General features: G+C 43.3%; 1 protein-coding gene across 1 annotated transcript; it reads left to right on the top strand.

The window, feature by feature from the left end:
* Positions 1-413: 413 nt before the first annotated feature.
* Positions 414-24790, top strand: sphkap (SPHK1 interactor, AKAP domain containing; the record flags this gene model as incomplete). The annotated part of the gene is made up of 12 exons (XM_079272253.1): positions 414-448; positions 2493-2595; positions 3714-3824; positions 12782-12841; positions 13181-13321; positions 16233-16500; positions 17119-20458; positions 21544-21705; positions 22708-22791; positions 23363-23412; positions 23897-24090; positions 24638-24790. 12 exons carry the CDS (start codon positions 414-416, stop codon positions 24788-24790), a joined length of 4701 nt encoding a protein of 1566 aa, XP_079128379.1.
* Positions 24791-26004: the final 1214 nt, after the last annotated feature.

The following is a 26004-nucleotide window of genomic DNA, read 5'->3' as shown; positions in this document are numbered from 1 at the left end:
GGGAAACGAGTACGTACATGCGCGTGCGTCTGTTTATACTCACACGCATCTGCTTGCGCGCGCACTGTCTATATCCATACCTCCTCGCCTGCGTCGTGCCGCTCATTACGTTTCGATCCATGCGGGACTCCTGCGCGTGCACTCGGCATTTGGCGGAGAGGAGCGCAGGACGGTCGGTGGCGTGCTGCTGCTTGCTGATACCAGGGGGCTCAGTTCACCACGGTCCTCCTCCCAGCAACGGTGGAAACAAGTCCGGGATTCCGTGGGTGCTCGGTCGGGGCCGCTGCGCATCTGGACCCGACAGTGTCCCCGGGACGATTACGCGTCGACGCGCTCCTCTGGACCTCTCCCGCTGCCCCCACACTGGAAATAATCACACCGGTTGAGGACAGTTTGGCTTTATTTTCGACAGAATGGCAGGCGCAGAGTGCCTTCTGAAAACGCCGAGGTAAGAGACTGTTTATCCTATGGATTTAAAAAGAAAAAATGTCGATGGCAGGCGCATTTATTCCCAAACGAATTGAACATGTCAAATGTCTTTGGGTACTTAAATTGTACGTCTGCTGTTGATGAATATCTACTTCATCGTGTTTTTGTTGCATATGTGGTGGCACTTTAATATTATGCTATAAATATCACATATGGATTAACTGTAACACCTTTTTGAAATATAGTACAGTCTATATTTATTTTACAAAACCACTGAGGTGATCGTGATGTTGCTTTGGATCAAAGCGTGGTGATCTTTTGACTGTGCAAAGTGTGTGACTTTGTGTTCAGTGCTGGAGAACAACATCCACGCAGAGTGATGCAGTAAATCCGCTTTCACAGTCCACTGTCAGTGTTTGTGCAGTCAACAAGATGTTTCAGCTCGCCTGGCCCGACTGATAGATGTATGGCAAGAAAAAAGTGCGTTTGAAATAGAAATGTAAACACTTGGTCAAAAGGTTTCTGCAGTCTTCAGGACCTAAACCTGCAACATGGATCATTTTGTGCAGTGGAATCCGAGGGCTGCCACCAAAAGTTGTTTGTTTGTGCGCCACTTAAATGGCCCACACAAGCTTTCACAGTAAATTACTACAGCGGACCGGGGGCAGTCATAGAGTGACAGACATTTCATGTGATAATTGCGTCTTCAACTGCAGGCAGATGCAGCTACCTGTGGGCCCGGCAGCGCGAGAGCGCTACGACCTGTCAATCATTACCGAGTCGTGATGAAAAGGTCGTAAAGCGCAAAGATTAAAAAATGTGCTGTTTTTTCTTTTTTTATAGCGTTCCATTTTTTGCAGTGTCGTAATCTTTTAATTTTCTGCATGCATCCAACATAGTGTGTGTGTTTGATGCGTGTTTTGATGCGTGTCTGGCAGATACAGCAGCACATTCAAAAGCACATCATATCCCCTTATCTCCAGTAGGGCATCATCACTTTTCATGTGACACAATTATTTATTCAGGCATGTTCATTAACTGCAAATAGATAGGGTTGTGTCATCCTTGGGGGCCTTTCAAAATATAATGATTTTTAATTTGCTTTGAAATATGTGGATTATAGGAAAAACAAGCTGCTACTATTTAAATATTCCTCCCTATCCTTCATTTTCCAAATTGATCCCCATTAATGCCATTCCAGATACGCTTCGATTTACCTTATCTCAGTGAACGCATGCACGGAGGATAATGATGCCTTCCTGGGATCTTGAGTTTGCGATGTCGTGTGAAGGCACGCCATCTCTCATTGAGTCCTTTAAACCAGGAACCTGAGGCTGGCGGCACCACAGATTGTTTATAATCATTATGTTTTAAGCACCAGATGAGGGCAACATGCTATATCCTCTGGCGCCGTTGCTGTCAAAGTAAAGTTTCACGATTTGGCAAAGTGGCCGTGAATCTTTTGAGACTTTAATGCTTATATTTACACTATAATAGCTGCAACTCGCTAAGGGGGTCAGTGAGTTTTGCATTCATGCTATGGAGTCTGTGCCACGACTGTGCCATGTATGCACAGTGAAGACATCATAGAAAACATAAAGAAACTATTTTTCTATTGTAGCTTCAAAGATGCTATAGCGGCTTCTCGTAAATAATAATGTGATAAAAAGGTCTCGACATTCACAGAGCGACACCGAAAACTCTTTTGCACTCTTTAATAAACGATGGAAGGCGTCACCTTGGACGGCCATAAACTTGCACATTCTCTTAAATGGGGCAATAGAGGCTGTGCTGGCACTGTCTTGCTCGCCTGGGAATAATCTTAAGTGAAGGGATTAAGCGTTTGGCTCAGAATGTTGACATTAGTCACCAGTCCGACAATGGCTGGTTCATTTGTTGGATGACTGCCAAATCGGTACAGTATGAACAAATGTGACAGGCAGTGGGCTGCTCCCAGAATACTGATCCAAGACTTGTATTTGTATTTCATTAAAGGGAAGTGTTGAGCACTTGACAAGAACTTGCTCTGACGAAGTCAACTCTGTGCCCTCTTTGCCTTGCAGTAACTTCCAGTCGTCGGCCATGTTTGAAGGCTCAGAGGCTGTGGAGGTGGAGGGAGGAAGCCCGGAGAGCACCGTGGCTTCATCCATCAGCGCCTGCAAGAAGGTAAAAAAGATGCAAAATCGATCTCCCTGCGTGTCCCTCTGCTGTGTGACCCCTTCTTCTTTTGCTCTGTTCATATGCCTGTATACCCGTCCCTCATATCTGCCTCCCTGTCAGTTTATCTTCAGCGCAAGGTATTTTAAATTTCCTCCCCTGAGGTGCCTGTGCTATAGGGATTGTGCAATAAGAGGAACAGCTAAGCCCTGGGGTCAACACAGTGGATTCATCATCTCCCAGTGCCAAAGAGACAGGAGGAGAAATAGCACAGATCAGTGGGCTGAGGTAGAGGCGAGATTGAATTTCCGTTTTAAAATTGTGTGTAGGTCTATTTGTGTGCGTCTCTTACTGCGCGTGCAGGTGTGCCCGCTGGTGTGTGTCCCTAATTAGCCCACACCGCTCACGATCTCAACTGACTTCCACTCGAGTGTCCAGCGGAGTCGCCCGGTGATGTCTTTCTTATAATTGAACCTCGGGCCCCGCGCTCCTGTGCCAGCAGCCTTTTGATAGGATCGCTCTCTGAGATCAGCTGAGGCTGCGTCACCGTCACCTGGCCGAGGGCCTGCACAGATGGTCTGTTCCTGGGGGGGAGGGGAAGGGGGGGGGGGGGTTTGGTCACTAAAAATACACAGTGAGAACACACACGTAGTAGTCATCATATGTCAAAGTAATTGAGTAGGAACTATTTAATATATAGCATGTGATTTTAATCTTTTGTCGGCTGTACATCGGTTATCTTTTCTTTTACAAATAAATAACTATAAACGCATCATATGGTCCGACCCAAGCACTGTGATACGCATGAGGGGAATCTTTCATTTCACCCGTGTGAATAAATTGGCATTGTAATTGGGTTATTGAAACAACAAACTCAACAGTTTTTAATGAATGTCAGTCTGTAGGACAAGGGCAGCTCAATGAGTCTAGCTTTCACCCCGAGGGCTTCATTGAAATATCTCTCCAGAGAGACGGCAATAACTTTTGTATTTATACTGTGCAGTGTCTGGTTAAAGGACACACTGTTGATCCTGTGCCACTCCTCCTGACATGAAGGTCAATTGATCCCAACAACAGGGGGGGGGGGGTTGTCTGTGCCTGAGCAAGCCTTTCTCTGTGTGCTGCAGGTCCTGTGCAGTAACAGTGTGCTGGACTCGTCGGAGTATTGGCGGAGGAATGAGAAGGCTCTGTGCAGAGTGGGCCTGCTGGACGACGACACGGAGGGCAGCCGCGCCATGGTGAGTAGCATACTGTGGAACGATGACACATTCGCACGCGACGTCTCGAGTGTCGAGTCTCAAAGCTGGAGCAGGAGGCGTGTTTGTGGCCTCAAACGACAGCGAGGTAAATGTTTGAATTTGACATCCAGAAAGCGCACTTTCTCCAAGCTGCTTGCTCCAAGCTGCTTGCTCCAGGTGGCGTCTGAGCATTGAGGCGGTGAAGATGCTCATGCGGCTGGTTGTTGTTGCTCCCTTGCTGCTGTTTTGTAGGCAGCTGTTGGTCTTAAGGTTTGGAGTGTCACTTCCTATGTGTTGAGAAAATGGACACGATTTAAGGGAATACAATGACTGTAATTAGTCGTGCATCTGATCACCCGACCAGCGTGGCAGAAGAGAGAAACAACCATTTTGAGCTTTTGACAAGAGAGTCTGGTATTAAGTCTTTAAGTGCCTTGCTCATGAGTTTGATTGAAGGGAAATTACTATTCCTTCGTTCACAAATTTTGTATCACAATTCAGCTGAGAGACGGGTTCTGTGAACAAAAGTTGGATTTGATTTGTGTTTTGCCTTCTTGAAAATGACTTGGAAAAGAACATTTACATAATATAATTTCTCACAATCACTTTGCTGCTTGCAACATACCAGAAGAGTTTCTTGGAGTAGATGTTATAAACTATGCCATTTCAAACTGCTGAATGATTGTTCAAAGCTCAATTTAGTCTCAGCAGGCAATGTATTAAGTGGAGAGGCTTGCGGCGTCTGTTGATTTTTATCACTGATTAAAAAAAATAAATAAATAAATAAAAATAAAAATCTCTGCTGTAACACAAATTCTGGAGGATTTCCATCGTTTGAAAAGTGCACGTTTCAGAAAGCAAGTTTAACTGACTCTGAGCCTAACCCTGAACCCTGAACTCTGAGTGGACTAACCCTGCGATGGGAAACTCTGAGTTTTGATTTGCAGAACAGCTGATCAGAGTTTGTTCACTCTGAGTTGAGCTCGTATGTGGTGAATGAAAAAAGCCACCTTGAGTGGAGCTCCGATTCCACGATCAGCGAGGGAGAGAGTCAGAGAGGGACTGCTAACTGACAAGATACAGTTTACCGACCTTACTCAGAAAAATTCAGAAAATTATAATTATTTGAGGGGCAGATTCTTTCTCAGCCTGTAATAATTAGATTTTCTGATTCTAACCCCTGAGCTTACTATTGTAACCCTTAAGTTGCTGCTACATATCGTTTTTAATCATAGTGTCTTCAGTCTTGAACATTGATCTACACAATTTGCCAAAACGCTATAAGTTGTTGTCGTGTATCACAACTGTTAATAAGGAATATGCAACATTTTAAGGCAAGAAGTGGCAAATGACACAGCACAGAAGATACCATAATGCAATTGGTTTTTAAAAACATTAGAAATTACGTTAGAAATGAAAAGAAGGGGGATAATTGTCAAAACAAATTTCTTGTCCGTATTCCCCTCGAAACAGAATTTGACGTTTGGCGAGGATATTCTGGACAAAGAGCGCGTTTGGATTAATAAGGGCATCGTGTTTCGTTTATGAAAGGACTTTGGACCTAGAAAATGCATCAGGGGAGAAAAGGGGAGCATTCAGGATTTACGTCTGTCAGTGGCTCAAAGGCAGGCTTTCGTTGGGAGGGACAACAGCCGTTTGATTCTCTAAATAAACACAAAATGAAATATTTTAACGCTGCATCATTAAAGACGGTAATGAAATGCACAATCTGTTCTCTCGTGTCTTAAAATGAATGACACATTCACCCTCGCTTCAGTGATCCTAATAATAACCTAAAGGATGCCATTCAAACCTCCTGCAGTTTGTCCTCGCCACAAAACCATCACTTGAGCAAGAGTTGCTTTTTAATTTGAATTCTTCAGTCATGGATTGTAGCCGGTCCGTCTAAATACATATCGCTCCCCAAAACATGTTTGATAATCATTACCAAGGTAACAGGAATAACAGTATTTCAACAAAAAAGCACCGTTCTCACACACTCGCGTCGCACTTCGTAAGTGTGAGCATTAAATGTTCCTGAAAGCTCCAGACACCAGCTGTATTATCTAGGACAAGACATACACAGCTGTGAGATTGATCAAAGATGTTCAGTAATATTCATATCTGAGGCTCCCGGTATTTACTGAGTTTTGGCAATACAGTACTCACTCATTCAAGTTTAGTGGATTTTTGGAAGGTAAAAAAAGGTAGAAAAGCGGTTTGTGACAGCAGACATCTTGAAAACAAAGATACTTGAAAACATCCCTTCTCGTCTCTGCAGTACATGACAAACTCGTACCCGAGTCTGGGATTGTGCAGTTTAATCTTCGTTGTGTTTTGTGAAAGGTAAAAGCAAAGCAGCTTCATCTTCATATAAAAAAACAAAAAAAACAGTTTTTGTTTCAACAATGCTTGTTTGTTTTCTTGACTCCGTGCATGTTTGCTATGAATCAGGAGGAACTTCAATGCGATTGCAAACAGATGCGGCTCATCCGCCCACGGCGTCGCTCTCACACTCTGACGTGACGGATCGCTGCCCTGTCTCTCAATTTCTACGTTGGGCTTTTTATGCGAGTAATCAATCAAACAGGACCGTACGATAGACAACACTGTGCGAGAAATAAATGATTCTGCCCTGGCCTGGACTGTACAGGGAGTGTGGAAAAGCGAGAGGAAATAAAAGTGAAAGATAAGATGGTGAGACAATGAACGCTGATCCGACTAGAAAAACAGGTGTAGAGGCATTTTATTGTTTTCCCTTGTTGACTTCTTTAGCTTTAATAGTCGTAAGAAAATTTAAGTATTGAGTGGAGTTTGGGGGGGGGGGGGGGGGTTGCTTAAATATTAAAAACAGCTTACTCTGATTAAATTGGAAGCTGACTACAAACTTAAGTATTAATCCAAAATGAGTATTAGTTTGAGTTTTCAAAGAAATGTCTATTTGAGGGTAAAACACGATATACGTTGACTTATTCAGGACTTAAAGCAGAAGGCCCAAAACTGTGAGCTAAATAAAAGATAAAAGCTTTTGATTTCCTGCGTTGCGCTCCATCATCTACCTCTGGCTGCATCATGTTGCCACCTTTGATCGCTCACTCATGTTTTAATGCATGAAGTCACAGAGAAGTGTCATATTGCTGCGATAGTCACACTGAATTTCATCACACGCCTGAGAGATTTTACAGAGTGAGCATTTAGAAAAGGAAGACTGCACCTTGTGTATATATATATATATTTTTTTTCTTTGCGAGGCAAATAGTTACGTAATCTCTGTGCATCTAATTTACATGTTGCATTTCCTTTCATTGATGTATCGTACGTGACAGTTAAAGATTGCGACTGCCGTCGTTTTTGTAAGAATTGTGAGCCAATTTTTTTCAAAAGCAGAAAATGTGGTGTAGGAAACCTGCAGTATCCCTCCTCAACACTGTTCATCTCTGAAGGAGAGTGATCCATTCATCACCCGATTCAAACACTTCACACTCGGGTAGCGGGTTGTGTCGTGACCTGGCCCAGTGAGAGGGAGAACAGAATAAATATGCCATCCGCTGCGCTGAATTACAACAGGATCAGAGCAGGAAGACGACCCCTCTTCCTTTCTTCTTCCTTTTACTTTACACAGTCCATCTGACATGATGAGAAACTGCAGTCTTCGGTACAAGGTTGTGGTCTAATAAAGAGACCTACTTGCTTAAAAGTAGAAGCCCTCGTCTAAAGAGCTCGGTAATAATAGTTATGTGTTATTTAAAGTGAATATCTCTTACCTTATATATAACTAAAATGTGTCCATCGATGACTCTAAAGTGCAGGCGTGGCTGAATGAATCTACTTCAGGTCCTGGAATAAAAATCACCCCTGGGCCCCGGTTCCCTGGTTGCACAACACAAGAGACACAGAAGCTGCTCAGCATCGAAGACTGCTTTTCTTTTTTTCCTTGTATGACCCTATTAACACGTTGCTGTCCATATTAACTGATATATTTATGATCCTTTGGTGAATGTAAACATTTGTTGACCCAAAGGGTATATGCAGTTGTCGTGAGAAGAACCAGAACAGCATTGGCTTCTTGATGTTCTCTTTAGCCCGGGGCTCCCAGCTGAGCAGCTCACAGCCAAACATTAAGTGTGTGTGTGTGTGTGTGTGTGTGTGTGTGTGTGTGTGTGTGTGTGTGTGTGTGTGTGTGTGTGTGTGTGTGTGTGTGTGTGTGTGTGTGTGTGTGTGTGTGTGTGTGTGTGTGTGTGTGTGTGTATTCAGAGTTGTTAACATTCAGTGGTAAAATAGATGGATTGGAAGCAGCTCAGTCGGAGGTAAATCATCATATGATAGTTCATGTTATGCTCCGTAAACAGCTGATGATGTGCATTTTTTCAGCACACACCCACATTTAGGAACACAAAATGAGGCTGTTTACAGTCACCAGTATGTGTGATTAGGATGCCTGTCTGGTCTCTACACCAGCTCTGTATAGCTTGTGGGTTGCATCGCGAAATGAACTCTGCCGAGTCACTGAGCCTTAATGTTGTCCCCCCCCCCCCCTTGAACTTCATTTGAATAAAATTCAACTTCAAATGGATTATAATTACAGTTGCAACACTTTACAATAGGGGGAGCTATATTTAGTTTCGTGACCTCAGAGTGAGAATGAACCTGTAGTTTTGTAACATCATTAGGGACACTTACAATGCAGCACTAGTAGAGCATCACGGGGGCTGTGGGAGGATATTAGTTTACTTTTGTTTTCTTTAGTCTTTAAAGTAGCCATATTTCATTGCTTTGGCCAAGAAATACCACACAAAACAAGCATAGTGTATATAAAGGACTAAATGTGCAGTGTACGAAAACTACTGTATTTCAAGTCAATAAAAAGAGCAAAAAAGAGCCACAGTTAAAAAAAAAAAAAAGGAAGACGGAAGGACCAAGTGTGTGTGTGGGAGGATCAGAGTAGTGAGCAAAGAGACAAAGTGCTGCTGAGGAAGAATAAAGCTTTCATGGACAAAGGAGACTCAGATGTTTGTAATGGTTTGCTGTATTGGAACTGTGGTGAAGTAGCTGCGTAAGCTCCAGTTGTATGTGTGCTAGAAGAAAGAGAGCAATCTGCATGCCTGACAGTTTTGTACATCCAAGGCCAAACGGGATTTATGCATAAATAAGTTGGGACAGTTAAATCCTTTTGTGTGTGTGTGTGTGTTTGCATTGTTGGGGTCTGGAACACACACAAACACCAACACACACTGTGCCTCCAACAATACTCGAGCATTTGGATGTTGTGTCGGTGAATCAACACCTCTGGAAGCTGAACAGAAAACTGACATCATTTTTCCTGAAGACAAATGGCTGAATACTGACATTCTACTCAAGTTTTTGAGGTAATTCAACGTCCACAGTGTCAGGATTTATCTGCAGTCCATTGCTGCATCAATACTGGATGAAACCCAGGACTATCTGGCTTTCGTTTGGTCCATCAGCACAGGTGGTCAGAGTCACCCTGAGTTTGTTTGTCGGGGCCGATGTTGAGCACAGCTGTAAGAATTACGCGCCTAGTGAAGCAAAAAAGATGTAGAGACACTACAGACACCCAGATCTCTGCTGGAGCCGGACTGTTGACGCCACATAAAGCTGTGTGTATTGGATTGGTTGCTTGAACAGCTTAAAATAGCATACATATATTATTTATGTATTCTGTAGCAAAGTACAGATTATCATGAACTTGTGCTGCTGCAAAAAGTGATAGTGAGGATGTTTGGTTGGATGGAAGTCATCTAACAAACATTTTTTCAGCCTTGACCACAATACCGAACCTTTTAAATGTGTATAATCAATACTTTTATGTTAACAGTGAATCACATGATTGCTTTAATGTGAAAGGATAGCTTGTAATGTTGTACCCAGGACTCTTTTAGTTAATTGTTTTGGTTTTCCTGCCCACCATGTTGCCATATTGGTTCACTCTCACCACTCCCATAGTAGTAACAAAGCGCTAAAGAGTACATCCATGCTCTACCTGCTCAACACCACACAGCAAACAGACAACGTTAGCGACGAGCTAGTCAACATAGTGGAGCATTTAGCGGCTAAAATGCCAGATATGTTTCTCAGGAGTTGGTGGAGACAAAACACAGAGAGTGAATATTGATCTAAAATGTATCAGGTGGTCAGAGAGGAGACTGCAAATGAATGGTAATATGCTCTGTATCTGTTTCTAGTGCCCAAACAATCTGTTAGTGCAGGTGTAACTATGTAGTTGTAGTTAAGCTTAAAAAAAGAAGGAAAATCAGTGATGTGTCAGTCAACACAACTTCTTCTTAACGTGTTATGACTGTCTCCCTCTTTTGGACTCAAGCCCTTGAGTGCATCACGAGACTTCCATGGTATCTGTTTATCCACACACTAAATTATTACTTTTACCTTCTCTGTCTGTATATTTGTTTTCCTTTCGCCCTCACTGTTGTTTACGTGGTCAGCCCTTCAGAGACAGGCTGGCGCACAAGTGGACGTCGTCCAGTCTGTCTTGTGAAAACCTGATAGAATGGGAGCGTGTCCCTGGGCTCCTCTCGCATGACCACAAGGTCCTCTGCTTCCCAAATTTAGAACAACTACCTCTCGGCTCTCGCCGTCTGATGGGGTTAAATTGCTGCGACCCTTCTCAAGGACAAAATCGTGGATCATTCGCCTCGCTTCTCCTCAAGCTGTGTGTTATGTGCAGGCGATGTGTTGGCAGGCGGGGGAAGGTGTCTTTGCTGCTTTTCCGGAATGACTTCCAATATTGCAATTCCAATAAGTGAATACTGCCGAGGTGCCAAACATCTTACTTTTATGTTGTGGTATGGATAGAAATAGAAAATGAACCACCGAAGACCAAATTATAGCCTTTGCTTTTTTTTGTGCATTCTAGTGTAGGGACAAGCCATGAGGTCATTCTTTGGTCATAGCGCATCACCATTTAGATAAACGGCGTATATATCTGCATCCAGATACAGAACAAAAATCTAATTAAAAAACATTCCATGCACGTTATCAGCAACACAAACAATCGCATGTAAGAACTCTGCAAAATGACTGAAAACCAAATTGAATGGCCATATTTTTATCGAACTCTGGTCAGCAAGTGGCACAATAAAGCTATCGTCCATCAGTAAATGGTGTAGATTCACCTCGGGTCCCATTGCGTATGCCATTGACATTTAACAGCTAATCTGACAAAATGGTCCTCATCACACAACAGACGAGCAAATAAACAAACCGTATGTGCTCCACACTGACTAGACAAGGGAGCAAGCCTCTTGGTATTCCGATAAGTGCGGTAGGTGACACATGCGATCCATGAAGGGCAGATGAGGTTTGATCAGGGCGAGGCCGGAAAACCTTCTCAAATATCCTGTTAAAGTCATCTGTCATTGGCTTCCTATTTTTGACAAGTGGCAATTTTCCTCACATTAAACTTAATAGTTTGGAAATATTACGTTTTTACTGGAGGACACCAGATCGGAGATGAGGGGGGAATTGACCTGTTCAGAATACAGCACGTTACCGTTTCAGCTGAAGGGCACTCAAACTGACTTTAGACTGTTGTTGTTGTTCCCTGGTATCGTTTCTTCTTAATCTCAGCTTTTTGATAAAGCAAACCCAGACTGTCATTCGAATGTACGGGAAATATGCAAAGTGTCACAGAATTATAGCCTTATTTTGAAATATAAACTCACGAGTATATTGACCTGTTTAATGCAGCAGTTCTTTTGCTTCACTTTCAGATCTGCAGCGAGAAAACAGACTGAAAACATGACATGATTCTAAAAGAAGAAATAGTTCTGAATCTACACCACATTGATGCTGGATCTATACCTAAACCTTGACATGACTTTCGGGGAATACATCGTGTTTAATGTAACACAGATAAATGAGTAAAAAAGATGAAAATCATGGAAAGTATATGCTATCGCACGAGCGCTGAGGCTCTTCAGAAGCCTCGACCAATGAGTGGAAGCGCAGCTCCAGGGAACTTATTTCAGACAGCAGTGTGTGTCAAAACTGGAGACGGATTTTGAAACTATATATATTTTTCGCAGGTCTATAGAGGAGAGAAGTGGGGTGGAGGGACAGCAGCAGGCAGAGCGGATATGGAGACGGCAGAGCTAAAAAGGAGACTGCAGCATCCCACCTGTGCATGTTTTGCAATGAAAAGGCAGAGACTGCATCAGTGACTCACATTTGGTTTGATTAGTAATGACAAGTATGGTAGCATTAAGTTAGACAGTATATAATATGTACGTGCTCAAGACTCAAATATCTCATATTTACATGCATACACATGCTGAGTATGTGCGAGTTAGTGGGAACTAACCCCCCTCCCCCCTCCCCTCAAATGCTGTCGTGACGTGCTTCATCCATTTAGCTACACAGGACTGACTCGGCTCTGCCAATTCAGATCAGAGGCTGTGCGCCGTACAAAGAAACGGCAGCCGGCGGACAGTCGCAGACTCCCAGCACTGACATGAGGACTCCATCACACACCATTAAATGTGCAGCCAGCAGAGGCGAAAGGATGGTGAGATGAAAAGAGAAGGAGGCAGAGGGTGTGACAGAGGCACAATGAAGGAGTGGAGACGGAGGAATAGAAAAGCAGAAAAAGGGAGAGATGGAGACAGAAAGAAAAAATCACTGCTGATGTCCACCGGCTGCTAGAAGCCCCTGAGAGACAAGAAGGTCTTTTTAGAAAGGGCTCTGCCAATGAGAGAAAGTGCCTGACAGTGGTTATTCAGATGCGACAGAGAGCTGCTGTAGTTGAGTCACTTAGAGGAAAGCTATCATTCTGTCTGGTTTGTAGGATTTGTGCAGTGCAGTAACTTTCCCTTTTACAGCACTCTTGCATCTAACATCTGGGATATTATTTAGCTCTGTCATAATTTCCCCACTCCCACTGTCACTCGAATATGTTTTTCTTCTCTATTTGTCTCTCTCAGATCTGTTTTGTAAATCTGGACCCTCAAAAATCGGACTATCGTGACGACAAAAGCATCAAGGTGAGCAGAATCCTCGTCACTTCCCTTTTCTGCCCGCTTTTCGTCTCCCAGGAACTCTGTTCTCTGTATTTGGCATATAATCATTGGCTCAGTTGCCATGGATTCAGAATCATTCCCCAGAATTAGGGGGTTGTTTTGTTTCGATAATATGAAGATTTTGCAGCCTTTTTGCAGCTGGTGGTGACAGAATTGCACATGGCTCGAGACTTTTCTCAATTTTATAATTACATGCCTCTGAATTTAAAACAACAGAGATTGCATTATGTTCAGTTTTGAAGTCGCTTGAAGAAAAGCTTCTTTTTTTTTATCCTCTGTCCCTGTGCTCGGTAACTCCTGCAGAAATTGGCCTCAGTGTCTCCAGACCTGCCAAAGCTTGTCGAATTGCTGACTGTGCACCAGCCGAAAGAAAACGAGATCCTACTGCTCGGTGGCCTAGAAGCCTCAGATACTTGCCAAACACACCCACTCGCCCCCTCTCAGGTGAGTTTGCGGTGTTCACTATAAACCCTTGCAAGTGTTTTCATCCTTTGAATTAACTGACCGGGAGTGTGCGAGGCAGCGAGTGAAAGCTGTTTTTTTTAACGCAATTCTGTGTGATTAGATTTGAACCTTTTGTACTTGGACAAACCCACTGGAGGAACCTCATTTAGTCTAGTAACTCTCCCCCATTCACACCAATGAAAACAGACATGTGAGACAATGAAAACATAGACATGTGAGACAATGAAAACATAGACATGTTAGACAATGAAAACAGACATGTGAGACAATGAAAACATAGACATATGAGACAATGAAAACATAGACATGTGAGACAATGAAAACATAGACATGTTAGACAATGAAAACAGACATGTGAGACAATGAAAACATAGACATATGAGACAATGAAAACATAGACATGTGAGACAATGAAAACATAGACATGTGAGACAATGAAAACATAGACATGTGAGACAATGAAAACATAGACATGTTAGACAATGAAAACATAGACATGTGAGACAATGAAAACATAGACATGTGAGACAATGAAAACATAGACATGTGAGACAATGAAAACATAGACATGTTAGACAATGAAAACATAGACATGTTAGACAATGAAAACATAGACATGTGAGACAATGAAAACATAGACATGTGAGACAATGAAAACATAGACATGTTAGACAATGAAAACATAGACATGTTAGACAATGAAAACATAGACATGTGAGACAATGAAAACATAGACATGTTAGACAATGAAAACATAGACATGTTAGACAATGAAAAGATAGACATGTTAGACAATGAAAACATAGACATGTGAGACAATGAAAACATAGACATGTGAGACAATGAAAACATAGACATGTGAGACAATGAAAACATAGACATGTGAGACAATGAAAACATAGACATGTGAGACAATGAAAACATAGACATGTGAGACAATGAAAACATAGACATGTGAGACAATGAAAACATAGACATGTGAGACAATGAAAACATAGACATGTGAGACAATGAAAACATAGACATGTGAGACAATGAAAACATAGACATGTTAGACAATGAAAACATAGACATGTGAGACAATGAAAACATAGACATGTGAGACAATGAAAACATAGACATGTGAGACAATGAAAACATAGACATGTGAGACAATGAAAACATAGACATGTGAGACAATGAAAACATAGACATGTGAGACAATGAAAACATAGACATGTTAGACAATGAAAACATAGACATGTGAGACAATGAAAACATAGACATGTGAGACAATGAAAACATAGACATGTGAGACAATGAAAACATAGACATGTGAGACAATGAAAACATAGACATGTTAGACAATGAAAACATAGACATGTTAGACAATGAAAACATAGACATGTGAGACAATGAAAACAGACATGTGAGACAATGAAAACATAGACATGTGAGACAATGAAAACATAGACATGTGAGACAATGAAAACATAGACATGTGAGACAATGAAAACATAGACATGTGAGACAATGAAAACATAGACATGTTAGACAATGAAAACATAGACATGTTAGACAATGAAAACATAGACATGTGAGACAATGAAAACATAGACATGTGAGACAATGAAAACATAGACATGTTAGACAATGAAAACATAGACATGTGAGACAATGAAAACATAGACATGTGAGACAATGAAAACATAGACATGTGAGACAATGAAAACATAGACATGTGAGACAATGAAAACATAGACATGTTAGACAATGAAAACATAGACATGTGAGACAATGAAAACATAGACATGTTAGACAATGAAAACATAGACATGTGAGACAATGAAAACATAGACATGTGAGACAATGAAAACATAGACATGTGAGACAATGAAAACATAGACATGTGAGACAATGAAAACATAGACATGTGAGACAATGAAAACATAGACATGTTAGACAATGAAAACATAGACATGTGAGACAATGAAAACATAGACATGTGAGACAATGAAAACATAGACATGTGAGACAATGAAAACATAGACATGTGAGACAATGAAAACATAGACATGTGAGACAATGAAAACATAGACATGTGAGACAATGAAAACATAGACATGTGAGACAATGAAAACATAGACATGTGAGACAATGAAAACATAGACATGTGAGACAATGAAAACATAGACATGTTAGACAATGAAAACATAGACATGTGAGACAATGAAAACATAGACATGTTAGACAATGAAAACATAGACATGTGAGACAATGAAAACATAGACATGTGAGACAATGAAAACATAGACATGTGAGACAATGAAAACATAGACATGTGAGACAATGAAAACATAGACATGTGAGACAATGAAAACATAGACATGTTAGACAATGAAAACATAGACATGTGAGACAATGAAAACATAGACATGTTAGACAGAAAAACATCCAGAATGGATGACTTATATGAAATGGATTTTTTTTATTTTTCTTTCAGAATCATTTTAAACTTGAAACAGACATAAAAAACAATAGCCACTGAATAAAATCCTTTCCTGCTTTTATTTGTATTTAAATGCAGTGTTCCCTTACAGCCAGTGATCATCACATCGACATTTTGAAGCTCACCAAATACATGATTGAATAAAGCCATTGAACAATCAATACACGGCCTGAGGAGCCTGCACAGACTATTAAACTTGCATGAGGAGATCCAATGAGTTTACAATTATAGTTAATAGTATCCTGTATTGATTAAAAGAAAGAAAAACAGGCATGAGAGCACCATAAACTCACTGAGTCAGAAGGTTCATGTTTGATATTATATATCTCATATTTTGTGACTCTGTGTGTGTATTTACTTGTGTGCACATGCATAACAGGTATCTGTACATGTTCCATTCAGGGTGGGCAGCAGCAGAGAAATACAGCTGTGTGCCTGGTTCAGTGTTCAGGGCAGAGACGCTCCACCCAACCTGGCAACATCATCTTTGAGATCAACAAGTTCCTGATCGGTCTGCAGTGGGGGAAGGAGCGGCAGCTTCAGCAGGGCCGAGCAGCCAGGCAGCGGATCGACGACGACACTAATCGCTCCATCTCGTCCATCGAAGAAGACTTCCTCACTGCCTCAGAACACCTCGGTGATGACAACGAGGACGACGGCTTCAGAAATGGTGAGCCTCATTACCTCCACCATAGAGGGTTTTGTTTGCAGCCATGTTTGTTGGTCGGTATCTCGACTACACAGCTTTGACCACATACTGTTCAGCATGAAGTGGCTGTTCCAAAACTTGTTTTGATGTGGTAAAGTAATTTAAACTTGAAAACTATCCATATCCAAGTGGATACTGGTGCTTTGTTATGGTTCTCATAACTGTAGTGTTGACAATGGTAGTGTTGAAACATCACTGGCTCATTGTTAGTTAGGCCTTAGCCCATTGGTTGATGATAACAGTGAGAGTCCTGTGGTCCTCCTACTGCATTAATTAGAGATAATGTGGAATTTCAAGGCCAGCAAAATACTTTATTGTCAAAGTAAGATACGTTGAAAGATTTCTATCGTGACTGAGAGTGTATAAACAAGAAAGCAGTTTGTATGTATTGCCCATGTGTTACCCCAGTGATGAATGAAATGTGCAGGGGGTAATTGAACCGGACAAACGAGACAAAACCCAGCTCTAATTTTCCACGGGTTCGCTTTCTGTGACACTTTGGAACTGATAGAGCTGCTTTCTAATCAGTGTGGACATGTTTCATTCCCTGCCGTTCTGTTTTTCTCTGTCTCCTCACAGAACCAGAGAGTGGTGACCTGGCAGAAAGCTTGGTAGAGGTTGCGCAGAAACATGGTGTCAGACTTGCATGTCAGAGGGGACAGCTGGCCCATTATCAGAACAGGGAGGATGCAGAGCTGAAAAAAGACAGGAATCAGCGAGCAAGCCTCCATACTCAGGAATCAGCTGGTCACTACGCCACCAATCTGGCCGAATCGGTCCTGCAAGACGCCTTCATACGCCTCTCTCAAGATGAAACCTCCTTTGTCTCCGAAGCTGCTGTAAGCTTGTCCCTCTCTGGTCATACCTCCAAAGCTACTAGTCTTTCACAGACCAAAGAACCTTCTCAGCAGCGCACTTGCTCTTTTGAACTCCCCAAGATTGTGATAGTTCAAAGCCCAGACAGTACTGACGGAGCGGCAGAATGGCCAGAGACCCAGGTGTCTCATGTGCCTGACCAGGATATCACTGCCAAAGCCCAAGAGCTGCCAGGGAATAGAACACAGGCTCAAACTCCCCACCACAGTGGAGGACACCCATCCAAACATGTAGAGGTGGCTTTGGCCTGTGCTGCCAGTGTCATTGGCACCATTACCAACCCGCTGCTGACAGAACAGCTTGCCATGGAGTCGGCCTCAGAGGAAGACGCGGAGGAGGAGGAGCTGCCGGAAGGAGAGGAGCGAGGTGACTACTCCTTCTCCTCAGCCATGTGTGGCATGGCTCAGGTAGCTGGTGCTGTAGCGGCTGTGGAACTAACCGAGGAGTCGGGGGAGTGCGGTGATTCTGACGCAGGTTCCGCTGAAGTCCACACGGCATCCTGTGGTCTGATGTCGGCTGCCAAAGCCTCTGCAGCCATCACACTGCACTGCAGTGTAGCAGAAGGTACCAGCGTCGAAGCGTTTCGGGCCAACATTGCTGAGGTCCTACACAGGGAAGCAGCTGAGGTTCTGACTCAGCCGCAAGGCTACAGGAGTATAGCCCACCTGCTGGAGGCCATGCATAACAAGATAGTAGATGGCATTACTTGTCCAAAACAATCCTACATGGATGAAAGAGAAGTGGATGACTTAATAAATGAGGTGGCAGACAGCCTATTCACACACGCTCTAGAGAAAGCAAAAAAGAAAAAGGAACTGGAGGGTAATGGAAAAGATGCACCGGGCCTTCAGGTGTTTCTGCAGGACAGTGTTAACAATTTGCTGTTTGATATCCTTTGTCTGACACAGAAGAAAATCTGTCATATCTCTAGAGGTGACCATGGGTCCTACGAGACACAAGAGGGTACTACTTGTGCCAGGGAGCCTTCTACCACCAAGGAGAGCAAGGATCCCTTAAGTGAATTACAGTGCTTAGTTGGCCTAGGCCAGTCCACTAATAGTTGGAACCAGTGCAGTATCCTACACGGCACAGATAAAGAGAAACAACAGCAGTCGTCATGCAGACAAAGTCAGTCTAAATTCACCTATTTGCCTGCCAAGGACTTCTCTGAACACCAGCAGGTCCAGCAGGGCGGTAGTGCCATCAGAGAACCTTTGAGTGAAATCCAAGTTCATAGCACAGACAGGAGGGGACGTGTAGTGACGGGCAGTGACAGCAGACAGTCCTCACTCACACCCCAGTCCTCCCTTACACCCCAGTCCTCCCTCACACCCCAGTCCTCCCTCAACTCTTGCAGTTCTCTGCTTTCTTGGAGAATGGATTCAGAGTCCAGGACACCTATTACTTGCTATGCCGATGATTTGGCTGCTACAGTCGTGTCTATGGCCACAGAGCTGGCCGCTATCTGCCTCGAAAACAACACTGGGAAACAACCTTGGTTCTGTGCCCTAAAAGGGACGTTTACTGAAGGGCCAGAAGCCTACTTGATCCCTGCTTGCCGTACAGTGCTCAGGAGGAAAGAAGCTCAGAGCAGCAATGCTGCCTCCAAGAAACACCGGGCACCGCGCCTCAGTGAGATCAAGAGGAAAACGGAGGAGCAACCAGAGCTGATGGAGCGGCTGGTGAACCAGGTGGTGGACGAATCAGTAAACCTCGATGAACCACAGGACCCATTTGCCCTCTTTGCCTCTGAAGTCACGGCCAGGATCATGAACTGCCCTGAGCTTAACGTGGTGGACACCTCTAAAACAGGCCAGCCACGCAGCAGGTTGCAGTGCGAGAGGTGGAGCCGTGGGAAGGCCTCGAGTTACGAGAGCATTCCAGAAGAAGACGCAGACCCCACAGGCACACCCAACACATTGGGCCCTGGCAGTCGGTTAGGTCAGAACTTGAGCCGTGGTAGCTCAATCTCTAAGCAGTCCAGCTGTGAGAGCATCACAGATGAGTTTTCACGGTTCATGGTAAACCAGATGGAGACCGAGGGCAGGGGCTTTGACCTTCTGTTGGACTACTATGCAGGGAAAAATGCCAGCAGCATTTTGACTGCAGCTGTACAACAGGCTGCATCAAAGAAAAACGGTCACCTTAATGTCAGGACGTCATCCTGCCTGTCCAAACAGTCGAGCACGGAGAGTATCACAGAGGAGTTCTACAGGTTCATGCTTCGGGACATGGACAAGGAAAACAGAGAGTATGGCATCGCCAAGACTAAGGAGTGGAGCAACAGCCTGTTCCCACCTTCTCCTAGAACACCCTTCTGTATACGACAGTCCTCTGTCCCAGACCGGCGCTCCTCCGACTCGAGACTGACTGTCAATTCACCAATAAAAGCCAACTCTTTTGACGGATTTGCCCGCAATGTGCACGGAGAAAACCTGAATATCTTCCACACCAACTCGGTGTCAGCCACAGGACTGTGTAAGTCGGACTCCTGCCTCTATCAAAGGGGTAGGACTGACCAGATTACAGACATGCTGATTAATGAGACCTGGTCGAGCTCCATCGAGTCCTTGATGAGAAAGAACAAGATCATTGCTGATCCAGAGGACAGTATTGAGCTGGAGGCCGCGGGAGACTCTCAGCCCCACGTGCAGCAGTTTGCCAATCGCCTGGCGGCTGACATTGTGGATAGTGGCAAGTCTGCCTTGGGGGGGCAGCAAGATGTAGCTGGGGGTACACCTGGGTCACTCTCACAGCCGTATATGCCTGTTGGTGAAAGAAGGAGGGGGTTCAAACAGTCTCATCTAACTTGTGGTCGAAGTAGGTCCAGTCAGGAGCAAACTGGTATTGGAGTAGGGTCTGGGACTAGTGACGGTAGCGCACCCCGTATGAGGGGCCCCAGAGATGTGCCGCTGATCCACATCGAGGGAGATCAGAGGGATGAAGAGACTATTTTAAACCCTGAAAGAACATTAGGAGGACTTCAGGAAACGCCCCCAGAAGTGTCGGCCAGCAAGCGAACAGAGAGAGCTACGGGCAACAGGTAGTGCACTGCTCACAGTCCCTGTGTGAGAGTTGGACCCCTACCTTTAGGCAGAATGTTTTTTATAATCATGAAACTGTTGATGAGAAAACTAGAGATCAATATGTCTGACAAGAGTAGCAGTGAGAAATGAAGAACCACACGTTATTTTTAACGAGTGGCAGGTACGCAGACGGCCCATTCACTGTGAAAAGTGATCTATTTTTAGCAGTGTGTGAGGTTTGACAAACCTTTGGATAGGCTGTAAATCACACTGTCTGGGTCGTGAACTGTGTGTGCAGAAAGCTTTTAGTAGCTTCATCTTTTATCCACTGTGGGGCTGTTCGACTCACCTTGATCGGTACAAGCTGCACTCACACTTGGCTTACCCACTAAAACCACAAGACTCTCAATAGCTATTTAGACTACGTTGACACAACTAAAATAGCACAGACGTTTGGTGTCACTTTAGATTAAGGAAGTTGTTTGGCAGCAGGTTAGCTGAAAAATGTTGTTTATGAAGTCAGTCCAATTGTACTAAGGGTATGTAGCCCTTATGATTCATATATATTAGACATGGTCAGTCTTGCATTTTGAATTCAAACTCGAAATTCACTCGAACTCTAGAAACTCAAATGTCTGAGTGGCTTTTCAGAGAAGGCAGGAGAGCGTAGACACCAGAAGACATTTTAGTGGATATTCTGAAGGTGAGTGTCTAACTGAGTGTTTTAACGACATTCAGATCCTCAAAATAAGACTTTTTTTCGATAGTGAATCAGAGGGAAACAGCTGAAAGGCTCCAGGGCCTCAGGAGTCACAAGACACAAGAAAATATTAAAATTAATTAGCTTCATTTTTATGTGGTGCATAGTTATTTTTAAGTTCCAAAGGCTTGTCATTTGTATGAAGTTCCTGCACTGTATCTATCATTTCTAAAGCCAAAACTGTCCCGATAGTGCGTTCACTCCTCAGAATGCATTGTCTTTACGTGAACAGTGAACAGAGAGGAACAACATTGGGGCCAAAGTAACCAAACATTGCAGCAGACATTGTGCAAAAACTATTCGATGGTCATTCCCAACCATCTTGCGGTTTGCTCTCCCCAGCAGTGAGAGGGACAGGCCAACTGTGGCGGTGGCTGCAGTAGTGAAGAGCGACAAGCGTTCAATGAGCGCTAGCAGTGAAGAGAGCATGGGGAGCTGGTCCCATATAACCCCCGAGGATGACCCCCACGAGGAGACCAGTAGTTTTATCCAGCTGAGCGAGGGGTCAGTAACCGTTGCTCCTTGATACTGCGCCAAACGCTGCTGCTCCCACCCTCACCCCACTCTCATTGGCCCATTGCTACTGACGTGCCCTCCTGTGCCAATGCCAATTTACTCCCCGCTGCTGCTGCAATATCCACACCTGCTGAGGCAGTATATGACAGAGAGCTGACTCCACGAAGCCCTCTCCATAGCTCGGATACAGGACTAGACTTCGCCTGCGCTCCCATGCACGACTACATGCAGCAGTAGGCGGCAGTGGTACGGGGCGGTTACCTCTCGCATCAAAACCCCGTTCAGAACATTTGCTACACCATTCTCTACTTCATCAAATTCTCATTTGTTTTCGCCAACTTTTTCAAATTTGAGTCACAGCTCTGTGACGCTAGTTGAAATAAAGTCTAAATTGCCCTGTTTTCACTTTACGTTAAAAACATACATACGTTGTGATTATGGACCAAATTACATGACAAACACCTCATATAAATTGCTTATTATTATATTATATGCATTTTTTTCTGAAGACACTGACGCGTGGATTAAGATGAGGAAAGGGGAAACTGCTCAGCGTGGCAATAATGTTAGTGACGTGCTTTATGCTGAATTAGCCGCAGTAGTCGCCTGCACCACCATAACACTCGCCGCTTCTTGCAACCTTTCCATCTACCTGCTTATTTGAACTTCACCTCATTTCCCCGATCTATGTTGTGAAACAAGGGCTCGGCTGCCAGCCCCGCCTGTCCACCCTATCCGCCCTAAACTACCTCCAAGTCTGCTCATCCTCATTACCGGACAGGCTTGCTGCTGGACGAAAAACCGCCAGCTCCCCACCCCCCTAAAGGTCCGATTCCGCTGCAGCTGCAATTTATATGTTAATCACCAGCTAATTAACAACATGTTCTGCATCGCTGCACCTGGTTATTGTCCTCTTCACGCGTCAGTGGTTGGACGTCTTGAGATAACGTTGAAATGACTCCGTCTGTTGTTGTTGTTGTTGGTTAACAGGAACGGGACCAGCAGCGCGTCAAGCCTCGGCCAGGCAGACCTGGATGCTTTTTCTGACGTGCCCGCTCAGATCACAGTAATCGGGTAACTGTCGCTGTCACAGGCCGCTGCTGACGTCTTTCTCGTTAATGTCTCTCTGAAGTCTGTTGATTTATTTTCTAATTTACTCACCTAGAGCACGGCAATCAGGTGTCATGTGACTGCGACAGGCTGCACATGATTATAGCCAATTATATATTCTGTCATTTAAAGGAATATTAAATAGCATTGGATAATTTGGGAAACATGTGGCTTTTTTGCTGCAAGTTAGGTGTAATAGTCCGACACAAAGTTCCCTGTAAACCCGTAATGTATTGTTTTTACATTTCGCTTTTTGTACGAATTAAACAAACAAAATGTAACGTGTTTATTGGTGAGTTTTAGATATGCTGGATTTTGTTAAACCTTTGGACAGACAGTTTAGTTGATTCCCACTGTTTCCAGTCTTTATGCTAAGCTAAGCTAACCAGCTGTTAGCCGTTGTTTCGCATTTACCGTACTGACATAAGTTATTCTCTTTCTCTCAGCAAGAAAGTGAATAAGTTCCCACAATATTGAACTGTTCGTTTCGTGATACTGTCTACTGTAACTTCCAATTGTTTTTTTCCCCGCACAGTGAGCAGACAGAGAGAGGACATCTAGCAGGAACAAAGGAAAATGTCTTTGGTAAGTGTAGTGATGTATTCTCATGTCATCGCAATGTTATCATCGTCTTAATTATTCACGTCCTTTAGCTGTAACGTCTCTCGACTAACCAAGAGCGGTTGAGTGACTCCATGTACAGCATGATCGGGATTAAACCCTCAAATTAATGTGCTTGAATAGAGGCCAATTATTCTCTCTGAATTAAGGATAGACATCAACAATCAAGAAGGGCCCATCGTTTCACAAGTGTCTGAACACAAAATGAACATACAATACAAACAGAAATGAATAACTAGAAATGAAGCAAGCACAATAAAGTAACAGGAAAGACAACAAACTAAACAATTCAACCTTTAAACTACAAATAAGACAATAAACACACAAACATCAGGTTCATTTATTGTCGTAAATATTATGACAACAAAATGCTGTAGTTGTCCCTTTATGCTAGAGAAGAAAAACAGAAATACAGTCGTGCATTCCTGTCCCCTTTTGGATTTTTCAGAGGGCGGTTCAGAGAGGACAGCAGCAGCAGGCGGCAGCAGCAGCAGCCTCAGGGTGCTGCTGGTGGTGAACTGCGACCTCGAGCCCGAGTGCGTGGACTCCGAGCTGAGAGTGGCCCTGCAGTGGATCGCTGCCTCCGAGCTGGGCCTTCCTGCTCTCTACTTCAGGAAGTCCAAAGAGAAGAGGGTCGCAAAGGTAGGCACAGCTGTCCGAACAATCATCATCAATCAATCATTTTCAAATAATGTTTTGTTTGATTATTCTAACCCTGTTTCAGGGATGTACTGAGGTCATCAGCCCACATCCCCAATGCACACGCAAAATTATGAACTCTACATTAATGCATTATGTTTACATAAATATGACTTTGTAGTGTCATACTATACAATGACACTTTTAAATTACATTTTTATTGCGTCCCATATTTTTTATGAATTATGTTTGGCATGCTACGCTGACTTTTTCATGACATACTGTGACATGTTTATTGCATACTATACCAATAAACATACGTTTTTGTCATCATTTTTATGCCATACTATGACCTGCTTATGAATTTTTTTATGGCATGCTACACTTTTACATTTTTATGCCATACTGTTCTATTTTTGTATTACATTACTATGTGACTTTTATCACAGACTAAGACTGTTTAGTTGTGCTGTCTTACAATGATTGTACAGTAACTGTTAAAGTGAGTCTCTGATGTAACCTAAAATGAATCCCGCGTGTCGTCTCTCAGTTCCAGAGGGTGGTCCACCTGATGTCTCAGAAGGCGTGGCGGATTGCAGACTTGTTCAACGCTGTGGTCCAGTTCTGTGAGCTACATGAGAAAGAGGAAGAGGAGGGCCGGTCTCTGTCCAGCCTGTTTGATTGGCTGCTGGAGACGCTGTAGGGCCCTGTAGCTTCCACTTACTGCAAACAAAAAGACACTTATTCGCACACACTTCTAACATCGCACATGTTCCTAACTTGTCTGCCAGATCCTGTCTCATCACACCAATGTCTGCTTCTGCAAGTTGAAAGCACAACACGATCAACATACTTGAGAAACTTCTACACCTCAATCTGTCCATTGAAGTTGTGTTTAGTATCCTTTGGCAGCCATGAATGGACAAGTCTCCCTTTAAGAAAAGCATGTTTTCGTCTCCAGAATCACCTCTCGTGAAACGCACACAAACACTGTAGCTATACAGGTTTTTTTTATTACAGATTCTCACAACCAAATGATAAGTATATTTATTTTCAATGAACAAGATAAGAAAATCCGGTTAATTTCACTAGTGTGACACATACAGAAACAAAGCAAACTGTAGTATATATCTATCTATCTATCTCTATCTCTATCTCTATGGTTAAATTCTCCACACAACTCAACATGCTCATACCTTTTATATCAACAGAAGCCCAGAAAAAGTTCTTTCACCTTCTTCTGATGGCCATATCTTTGTGTTCATCGGCCAACGTACCATCTCTGTTGTGACCTTGAAATTCAGTTCAAAGTATGTTTGTCACCGTCTTCATGTTACTCGGGAACTGATTATTTTGGATAGCTGTAATGTACATACTGTAGATTTGGATCTTCTGCACCTGGGAGTAGTGCTCTCTTTAGCTTTTGTCAGGAAGACAGAGTGAGGTTTGTAATGTTGAATTTGTACGTGAATTAGGTCCGTTTGTTTCTCCACTGAGTGGTTCTCTAGTGTTGGGGGGGGGGGGGAGCACACAATTCAGCTGTAAACTGTCACGGTAGAACTGAATGTATTTATCTTTTGACATCAATAAATTTCTGTGATGTGAGATACAAGCGGGCTTGATCTATTTGTAACATTCAGCAGGAAGGGAACTGAACACTGTTTATCCACATCAGTATTCCATTGTATAGGTTGTAAACAAGCAGCTATATGAACTTGAAGCTACTAAAAAAAAACATTTGTCATTTTATTGTGCTTTCAGAAAATACTTCTTCGTATACATCACGGAAACGTACACGGCAGTGGAAACAAAAGTATCAGAAGAATTTGTTAGCTGATAACGGGCTCATGAAGATGAGGCAAACATGAACATTAACAGTAAAACATTTGGGATGTTTGCAGCTCAGATAGCTGAAGC

The sequence above is a fragment of the Melanostigma gelatinosum genome, assembly GCF_949748355.1.
Source record: "Melanostigma gelatinosum genome assembly, chromosome: 7".
NCBI lineage: Eukaryota > Metazoa > Chordata > Actinopteri > Perciformes > Zoarcidae > Melanostigma > Melanostigma gelatinosum.
The sequence above is the reverse complement of the archived record's forward strand: the minus strand, read 5'-3'. Positions and strand labels throughout refer to the sequence as shown.